The sequence below is a fragment of the Asparagus officinalis genome, chromosome 8 (genome assembly GCF_001876935.1).
Source record: "Asparagus officinalis chromosome 8, Aspof.V1, whole genome shotgun sequence".
NCBI lineage: Eukaryota > Viridiplantae > Streptophyta > Magnoliopsida > Asparagales > Asparagaceae > Asparagus > Asparagus officinalis.
In genome coordinates, this window is record NC_033801.1 from 115,474,003 (window position 1) to 115,484,598 (window position 10,596).

Here is a 10,596-nt window from a genome sequence, read left to right on the forward strand (position 1 = left end):
CCGTCGCCTTCTGCTAATTAAGTTGACTTGTCAACGGCAGATCGGGGAATTGGAGGCGGATTTTGACGATCCAGTGCAATTTACTCCAAATTATGTCAAGTATATATATATTTTTTAGATTTTGATCCAGCTGCAATTTACTCCAAATTATGTCAAGTATATATATATATAAGATTTTGCTCGGATTGATCAGAAGATGCGGGCTGATGCTATGAATCCTCTACTGAACAGTTTAATTCCAAGTGATAAATGATTCTCGTTACTGCTACTTTTCGATAACCAAAGTAGAAAGTGAAACCATTTTTCAATGCTAATCCGTTCTCAATTTGTTTTTCACTTACCAAACATCTTCCGAGTCCAAATTTAATGATTAGGCTTAGACACCACCTGAGGGTGCAATAGTTAAACTGAAACTATAATGAAAAGAGGGTTTTAAAGAAGAAAAAAAATTTTAAATTTCTATTCCCAGTTTAATTTTCCATCTACTTTCTCAAAATCTCAGAGAAAGATAAACAGGGATATAAAAATACATTATAATTACTTTTCCCCCAAAGAGAAACAAATGAAAAACGAAAACAGTTTTCAGTATTTGATCCAAGCTTTTTGAAATTTATTGAATCAACTCCAAGCTTTTAGTAATTAAGCTTAGATATCCTCTGAGACTGCTGATCGATAACGCTTCCTGTAGATGGTTCCTCAGGAAAGATAACCTCATAACCATCTCTCAACTCATCCATTCCTGGGCCCAGTAAGTTCCAGAAAAGCCCGCCACTCAAAGGCCCGCCAGCTTTGGCAGAATAATATACCGCATCGTAAGCAACCCAAAACAGGGCATCTCTCTGGGCCTCAGAAGAGCCATTTAAGGATTTTCCAAACTCACCGATCACAAGTGGCTTCTTTAACAGCTGGGCTGTATCCTGGATGTGGGCCTGAGTCCAGTTGGACATGAAAGTTTGCTGATCCTTGTCACTTTTTCCTGGCAACCTGCAAGTTTTAGTTATTATTATTAATTTTTTGTTTAGTTATTAGGCAGATAATCTATTTAGAAAAAGAAAGGGTTGTTTGAAACCTGTAGTATCGCGTTATGGCACCTATCCCTTTAAGTTTAATATTGACAGATATACTCCGTGAGTGAAATTTTGACTTTTTTTTACCCTTAAGGGGATTGTCCTTTTTTTTTGTGGGTGGCAAATAGACCCATGAGGGTGAGAGTCAAAAAAAATTCACGGGTGAAAAAGTGAAAAGTTTCTCACAAGGGATGTATCTGTCAATATCGAACTTAAATGTTCATAAAGTACCACAATGCAATACTTCAGAGAAGTCTATCTGCAATTAAATAAAACATAGCGCAAAAGTTTGAATTGGGGTACCAAGAATCTGGATATGCATGAATAGTAGCAAAATCAATCTCTGGGACTTGATTGTTAGGGACAAAGTCTGTTCCGTACAGGGAAGCATAGGGATTCAGAGCCTTTCTGTCAGGCATGGATGCTCCATAGAAACCTTCACCGCCAATTTCGACCAAATGATTTGTATCTATAGACTTCACATACGAAGCCATCTCACCGATCCAAGCCTGCACGTTTAAATCATTCAATCCATTCTTAAGAATCAATATTGATTTAGTTTGCGTTATGTATGTATATCTATGTATGTACATATGTAGGATACGAACCTGTAATGTTTTGCCAGAAGTATCACTTTCACACCTTGGTTCGTTGATGAGTTCCCATGCGAAAATTGCTGGATCATCCTTGTACACGACTCCCGTTATCGTGTTGTTCCTCGTCAGAACAGTCTGATTTTTTATTTTTTTTTATTTTCCATTTTTTTGTTGCAAATAACACATATATAACGAATAATTAGCTAGTATCTGATAGACACATTACAAGATAAAACTTGATTAAGCTTAAGACGAACCATGATATGGTTTTTGTAGTAACCCTTGACAACGTCGTTTGTGTAAAAGTCGTCGTCTGAGTTTAAGCTCTGGCCCCCCTCTTTTGCCCATTGAACGTACTGTGTTCTCCCTCCGAAATTAGGATAGTTATTGACCAAGCTCATGATAAGACGGATACCATTCTTTCCAGCTTCAGATACCACCCAATCTAATGCCTGCACAAATAGTTCATTAATGCCATTGTATATAGGTTAATTGTGGATAGATCCCCTTAGTATCGTAGTCTTAGACCTACTACCCCTCTAGCTGTATTTCTGCAGGTAGATCCTTTGTAGTATCTTGAACTGACTACCCCTCCAGTTTTATTTTTGCAGATAAACCCCATGGGTGAAATTGTTTCGCTCTTTTACCCTAATGGGGCCTATTTGTTCAAAAAGCAAGTTTCTCTTCCCCCGATGAAAAAGAGTCAGAAATGTTCCATTCAAAGGGTCTGTCCGCAAAAATAAAACTAGAGGACTGGCAATTCAAAACAACAATTCTGTAGGGGGACTATCCGCACTTAACCCTTATGTATACACATGAGTCAATATAATGAAAGGGTTAACCGCATATAAACCCCCTACTATCGCCCAATTGCGGATGGACCCCCTGTACTATCATCCAACTGCAAATAGACCCACTGAGTGAACTTCTGACAAATAAACCTCCTTAGAGTAAAAGAGTATTAAAAAAAATTCACTCAGGGGGTCTATCTGCAATTGGCCAATAGTACAGGAGTTTATCAGTAAGTAAATGTCATGGATCTCAGCTTGTACAACTGTTTTCCCTTTTCCTTTTGTGAGGATCTCCTAATGTAACATCTGCAGGATTTAAAGCAGTGAAGCCCTACTTTTGAAAGCTATTTTGCGATAAGGTTTCACTGCCAGAATTTTGGATAAAAGAAAGAAGATACGCAGACAGTTCTTTTCTGTAAAATTTCTTTCAGTTCTGATTAAAAGAATTCCATATCATTTTAGCTTGGCTGCGTATCATTTGGTTTCTCTATTCATGCAGTGTCATATATTCAAATATATATTCATTTATAGTGGTGAAACTTCTTCTTATGCATAAGGTCTTCTAACTTTATCTGATATCTGGCGTATTTTCTTTTTGGAGTTAAGGAACTACAAGAGGTGCATTCAGCTTTAAAAAATTAACCCAAAATGAAAAGAAAACTGTGAAAATATTTGAATATTTTACCTTAAACATGTCCTCATTATAGACACCAGGAGACGTTTGAAGAGGAAAGGCACCACCATCACTAAAAGCCCAGGTTCTGCCAACAGTGAGCCCATGCTGAGAAGCTTGCTGCAAGACCGAAGGCACACTTGAACTCTGGTTAGTCGCCCCCGAGGCAACAATCATCATCCAATAGGAATTAAAACCATTGAAGTTGAATGGCGTGCCATTCAAAATGAACTGAGTTCCCCTCGTTTGCACGAAACCGCTCACTCCTTGACCACTTACTTGGTGTTGGAACAACACAACTATAATGTAGATGCTAAGGCTAGAATGGATTATTTTCATTTTGGATAGTAATCGATGAATTCTTGAAATCTAGTAGGGGATTGGTAATCTATTTATAATACTAACTAAGCCTAAGCCAAGATTATCAAGGACATCTAAAAATGCAATGGAATTTATTTCTTTCCATAAATATGCTCAGGCCATATTAGTTAAACTGTTGGGTTTCCAGTATCTGCCATGTCTAAATGAATTTGATTAGCACATGATTGATACACTGGATTTTTCTCAACCTTAACTGTAATGAAACATATTCACTCAATCTGATATCTCATCATTAAATATTTGTTTTTAACAGGTGAGTTGCTATATATTACATGATTTTGCACTACCAGCACCATCTCTTAAAGAGGTTATTTTCAGAAACTTATTCCTTTTGTTTCATTCTCTCTAAGATGGCAACTTGTACAATTTCACATCTAGATATGAGTTAACCTTATTACACTCGAGTTAACTGGACCGGATAATTGTGTTCTGCCCCTTTAGAGGAAAGAGATGGTGAATCATATCCATTTCATTGCAGTTTTAATAAGGTAGTCTAGTGAGGAACCAAGATCCGCCCAAGCAAACAAATCTTACAGTAATGCTTTCAGTAAGTGTTCTGAGTGTATCCAATTTAGAGACCCAGACTATGCTTACTACTCAAGTAATTCTTCTATTTGACTTTACGCCCGGGGGGCGGGGGGGGGGTGGGGGGGGGGGGGGTTGTTAAATTTGGCATGCATTATGCCATGCTGATAAAACAAAAGAGCATGACGGGCTGACGGGAGATGGGAGTAGAATATATACATTTATAGAGTTACAGTAATAAAAAGATTCTAAACATAGTACTGTTTTCTTGATAGAAAATGAAAATAAAATTATTGTCATACATCCTACTGATGTTTCTAACATCGACAAACTAATGGTGTTGCTTCCACCAAGTCCAGCATCGAACATCTAGGCATTGTAGTTAGTACGAAGCATCATTTTAGTTTTGTGCCAGATGTTTCTAACCATCATGTGCATGTTTATCTCTATTATCGCCACTACTTTACCTAGTGCTACTGTCAGTAGACTCATTACCATAGCCATTCATTGCCAACATTACGACGATGAATCAAGTGTCATCGTCCTTGTCATTGGCATGCATATAAATAAAATAAAATACCTTTTCTGCATTTTCTAAATTCTGTAATGTCTTAGTTGTTACTTTGTGTCACGCCTCGAAACTGCAGCGAAATTTCATAAAATACGGGGTGCGCGACAGCAGCGACCAGTGCCTAAGACAAGTCTTATACACGGGTCAAGCCTGGCACTTCATATCACATAGCTTATTTTAAAATATTCATAAACTTGCTGATGATAAAAGTCAGAGCAACTATATATATGATCTGTACTTACAGCCCACAAGCTCACCGTTATAAGCATTTTTACAAAACAAAATAAAATATGCTGAAGGTAACATCAAAAAGAAGAGGCTCTCCATATCACGCCTCTCAGCCAAAAGCTCAAACCAAAAGTTCGGCTACTATGAAGCTACGCCAGATCTGAAAAAAAAAATTAAAAACAATGGGTGAGCTAGCGCTCAATGAGAACATTTCCCACTAGAGTTCCTAGATAACTAACAAAATAGTAATAAGAATAATTCTAAGAAATAACTAATTATAAGTTTTGCATGAGAAATTCAAAGGTAACAAAATACGATCCAAATATCATAATATTGTCGTTTTCAAGAAAGAATGCAACAATTATATTTTCTTTCTTATGTGCAACTGAGATATTTCCTGAAATCAAACACTTTCTGAATCAAGGTAAACATTAAGAAAGAAAAGAACTACTAATTTGTACAAAACCAGAGAATTGTTGTTTTCTCAATTTCACAAACAATTATCAGAATCTTATTTCTCGATGAGTTATTCATGAATATAAAAGTCACCCCATAGGTCACACTAAGGCTACGAATTATAGCCCAGTAGCAAGGGAATGCGTAACCGCATCACATAACAGATAATTCCCGGAAATCGAATGCACCTAACACTGTCATAGGTTACTGGCCAAATACAGATGGGTCAGAACAAATTTCAGAAGGGCCAAGGCTAATACAGAAGGGCCAAATAAAGGTGCATTCACCATATGGCAGGCAGAAACAATCCATAGTGGACTATTTGAATACAGAAGGGCCAAATAAAGGTGCATTCACCATATGGCAGGCAGAAACAATCCATAGTGGACTATTTGAGGGTTTGTGCATTCACCATATGGCAGGCAGAAACAATCCATAGTGGACTATTTGAGGGTTTGAAAACATTGAGATTACATATCAAATGAGTAATACTTTGCATATCAGAATTTACAGATATTTTCAAGTGAAGTTGACAAGGTAAAGCTTCTCATTTCTGTTAAAACAGTTTACGGATATTTATTTTTTTTATCAGATACTAAGTCACGAAAAATCTTTGAATCCATTACTGTTGAAATACGTTCCAAATACTTCAATAAAAACTTTCAGATATAACAAAATCCATAATTGTTTGAAAATTACATGAGAGCCAAATTTATTTTTCATATTTTACATAAAGTTCAAATTGACTTTTCATATATTGTACGAGGCTAACATCATATTATAGGATAGACCACAAGACATAGGTCAAATCTTTAGTATACATGAAAAGACATATTTTTTTTTCATCACAAGATAAATCAAATATAAAACTCATGAAATTTCATATTATAAAATACTAGTGAGAAATGAACTCACCTCTAGTGGTCACGACTTTCTGAACTATTATTCCCCTGAATATCAACCAGAACCTATAATGTAAGGTATAAGACTAATTATTAATTCAGAACAAACATATATTATAGGTAAATCAATTCATAATCTAGAGTCTAATAAATTCAGATATAATCAATAATAATTACATTCTACAGTACATATGAGCTTATTATTAACTTTAACAATTTATCAAAAATTTATAACTCTCATATACTAGCTTCTGACTTCCTAATAATTTATAATAATACAGGGGTTATAGGGAATTTATCAAGTCTAAAATTAACTTTTATTCTTCAGATTGGACTTGTTTACAAGTAGAGTAAATGATAGGGGCCTAACAGAGATTTTTCAATCCTTTTTCAAACATAACTCATATTACTAAGGTCTGTTCGAAATTCTCACATGGTTCAGGGGCTTAATGAAATTTTTCCTCCCTTTATATTACTTCTTTACCTGATCATCTTCCTCTTCTTCTCTTTTTTTTTCTTTTAACCTGAATTTCTCCCCTTTCCTCCCCTTTATATATTGTTGGGAGGTGGTGACGAGAATTACCGCCATGTTGAGCGGTGGAAAAATCACCGACGTGTGATTTTATTATTATTATTTATTATTATTATTATTATTATTATTATTATTATTATTATTATTATTATTATTATTATTATTATTATTATTATTATTATTATTATTATTATTATTATTATTATATTTATTTATTATTATTTTTTTATATATCTTTATCTGGGTTATTACACTTTGACAATTATTTTATAAATACATTAACATAATTAATGTACATAAACTGCTCCATCCAAACTATATGAATAATATAATTTCGTAATTCTTGAGATAGGTCTTTATTTCCACAATATATAATTGTTAAATGACGCCACTGGTTTTCTAAATTCTCACTTCCTAAAGACTATTTTGGCTATAGATATTCATTTAAATGGGTGACAATATAAGAACGCTGATCAGAGTGCACATTCTTTCCTAAATTGCAAAATTGATATGGTCTGACACCACAATAGCTATATTCGTATCGTCTGCTAAGAAGGTTTCTGAGTTAGATTGTTCAATCAACCTTCATCTCTTATCTTTTCTTGTAAAGTTACGTAAGTTCCCTAATTGCAACTCTTATTGTCTTCCGCTTTGTTATATACTTTTATGTTAGGAAAAAGTTGGGGAGTTTATACACTGGATTATGTTAGCTACTTAGCTTTAACTGTTAGAGTAATAATCTAATGTGTAGCTTGATTTACTGTTTTCTCACAGTAATGAACGAATTTGCAACCAACTCATAATCTCGACATTGGTTTGGAAGCCATCTAATTTGGTCAGTATTGTTACGGAACCATGTAGATTTTGAATTGTGCACCATAGCATAGGCATTTTGATGGAAACAGACTTACATCAAGATCAACCAATCATAAATATTGCATGATAACCTGGTATCTAACATGGCTAGAGTTAGACAAATCATTTCACCCAATCGAATGAGCAAGATTTCCCCACAGTTTTTGTGATTGTAGATGCTTAAATATTACTTCTGTACACAATTTTTCAAATTTACTTCTCTATTAAAGTACTTATTCTCATTTTATTCACGCATCCAAAATTGAGTGAGAAACAAAAGAAGACATCTTTCAGTAAAATCATCACAACAACCAATAACTGTTTACTGACCTTTCAACAAGATGTTAGACAAGGACAGAGTCCCTTTTCTAACTCTCCAAAAGGAAAATTTGCAGCCTGCAGTCCTTCGCGAGTGATGAGGTTTGAATAGAAGAACACTATCCTTTTGCATAGCCTCATAAATTAGTGTACAACTCCAGAGCCAGCTCCCTCTCGATGAGTTTGTTGCTCATTCCCAAAAGGTCTTCACAAATAGTCCTTTTGGAAGTTTGTGTTCATCAGAACCAACATGATTATTGTAAAATAACTTCACCAATAGTCGTTGCAAGAACAAAATCCATCTTTGAAGTGATGAAACCGCACCCTATCACGAACAACAATTTCACAACCAAAAGCTAGTGATATGTACTTTGTCAGAGAATGACAATCCTCACACACCCTCAAATTTTTCACAATTCTAAGAGTCATTTGTTCGGGAGATCTCAAAATTCCATAGGCAATTGCTAGCATCTCACTATGATAACCCCCTCTTTTTTCCATCCATTCCCCATTATAATTCTCCTCTGTCAATGACTTAGATTTCTCGCTATTATAACCTTTCAAAACTGCCTGGCTTATTATTTCCTTGAGCTTCTTATGAATCACTTTTGTGTCAGGGTGTGAAATATCACCAACGATAAATTTTCTTACAGTACCATTCACTTCGATCCAACTCCATCCTGGTGTAGTCTTAATCCCTTGCATCTTAACCATTTTCCTCATCTTCGCAAAACTTATAGTATCTCCTTTGTGGGCATAAATCTCAGAAAGCAAGGCACAATCACCAGCATTATGAGCCGACAATTGAACAAGATTTCTCATAGCAACTTCACCCATATCCACATTCTTATAAATCCTACAAGCATTTAGCAATGTCCGCCACAGGACAGGATCATCAGCACAATTTGAATTCCTAATAATATGAACCGCCTCGTCAATTTTATTGGCGCGTCCAAATAAGTCCACTACACAGCCATAATGCTTAAAATCTGGCCTCAAATTGAACTCCGAGCTCATCATTTGAAAGTATTTGAAACCCTCTTGGACTAGGCCTTGGTGTGCGCACGCCATCAACAATCCAAGGAACGTGATTGAGTTTGGCTTGATTCCAGCCATCACCATTCTGTCAAAAAATAAAATGGCCTCTTCTCCACGCCCGTGAATTCCCAATCCAACGATCATGGAGTTCCAAGTAAATGCATCCCTTTTCCACATCATATCAAAAACACGGCGAGCCCCATCCAAAAATCCACACTTAGCATACATGTCGATAAGCGCATTACCCACAAACACATTCCTCTCCAGAACCCCATTCTCCACTGCAATCTGGTAAATCCACTCGCCCAAGCCTAAAGCACCCACATGAGCACAAGAAGAGAGCAAACCAACCATCGTAAACTCATCGAGGCCCACATTCAAATCCCTCATCTCTTTAAACAATCTCAAAGCCTCCTCATGCAAGCCCATCCTACCGTAGCATGAAATCATCGAATTCCAAGAGACCAAATCCTTGTGAGGCATTTCAGCAAACACCTTTCGGGCGTCATCAAGGTACCCGATTCCCGCGTAACACCTACATTGCCGAAACGGGTTAGAGCAACGATCGAATCTCTCGTTCATTAGTTTTCAACCCACACGACATATTCCCTATTTATTTTATTCGTTCGCATTAATCCGTATTTTTTCATTTCGACGCCATAAAAATCATTTAAATATTAAAAAAAAAAAAAGAAAACACCCCGCTGGTTCACGGTTGCGTTCATCTGTCCCCGCAGAGGCGGCAAGCCGTCGCCTCAGGGCGGTGACGTACCTGACAAGGTTGGTGCACACGATGGCATGAAAACAGAACCCGAGGCGGACGATCGACCCGTGGACCTCCCTGCACTTGCCCCCCTCCGCGGCCCGCTCGCACGCTTTGAAAACAAAGGAGAAGGTGACGGGGTCGGGCTCGAGCCCGCCCTCATCGAGTTGTACAGGGAGAGGGAAGAGGAGAGGGTGGGCACCGCCGAGGAGCCTCGGATGACGGAGTTGTAGTCTTCCGGTCGTGGTTTTGGAGCGGGAGAAGAGGAGGTGGCGTAGGAAGGGGTCGCCGGAGGGCGAGACGGCGCAGAAGGATAGGAGCTTGGAGGAGACGGGGGGTGGTGCTGGCAGCCGTTGGTTACGGTTTGGGCGTGGAATTTTGAGGAGCTTTTTCATGCTGTTGCAGCCTTGAAGGAGGCTGACGAGCTTGTTGGCGCCAAGGCACATTTTTGGAGGTAGTTGGTGATGATGATGTGCAGGTATTTTGCTGGCAAAGCATTCGAGGCCCTTTTGCATGTATACCCTCTAAACTTATCTCATTTGCAAACCCGTCTTCTGAATGTGGGTAACGGGTATTTTTCTATTTTCCCCCTAAATCTCTTCCACGTTGGCTTTTTTTAACCCCTACTTTTCAAAAGCACTGATAGACGCCCATAAACCTTCTTTTTTTTTTGGTTGAAAGAGAAAAGATGGGGAATTGTCTGCCTCTTCTTCCCCACAGATTGTAAATTAATATAATTAACTAATTTAATAATAGGTATGTTACTGATATTTGAGACTTGAGGGGTAGAGAACCAATACAGATTTGAAGAGTAAACTTGCAAATATCCAAAGGCTTACGTATATTTTGTGGTATTTCTCTAATAAAAAATAGCTTAAATAATTTTGCGGAACACCTTTA

At 37.2% G+C, this 10,596-nt stretch overlaps 2 protein-coding genes across 2 annotated transcripts; both read right to left on the bottom strand.

The window, feature by feature from the left end:
* LOC109821764 (mannan endo-1,4-beta-mannosidase 1-like) lies at positions 484–3,466 on the bottom strand. The gene is made up of 5 exons (XM_020387924.1): positions 3,140–3,466; positions 1,921–2,115; positions 1,676–1,798; positions 1,371–1,576; positions 484–984 (listed from the first exon to the last, which is right to left on the bottom strand). The coding sequence occupies exons 1-5, from the start codon at positions 3,464–3,466 to the stop codon at positions 633–635; spliced, it is 1,203 nt and encodes a 400-aa protein (XP_020243513.1). The 3' UTR covers positions 484–632.
* On the bottom strand, positions 4,848–10,142 carry LOC109820155 (pentatricopeptide repeat-containing protein At3g56550-like). Its single transcript, XM_020386256.1, is given in 8 exon segments — positions 4,848–4,992; positions 6,204–6,256; positions 7,908–9,468; positions 9,706–9,844; positions 9,847–9,950; positions 9,952–10,030; positions 10,033–10,069; positions 10,071–10,142. Coding segments are annotated over 6 exon segments (1,734 nt in total). The 3' UTR covers positions 4,848–4,992; positions 6,204–6,256; positions 7,908–8,165.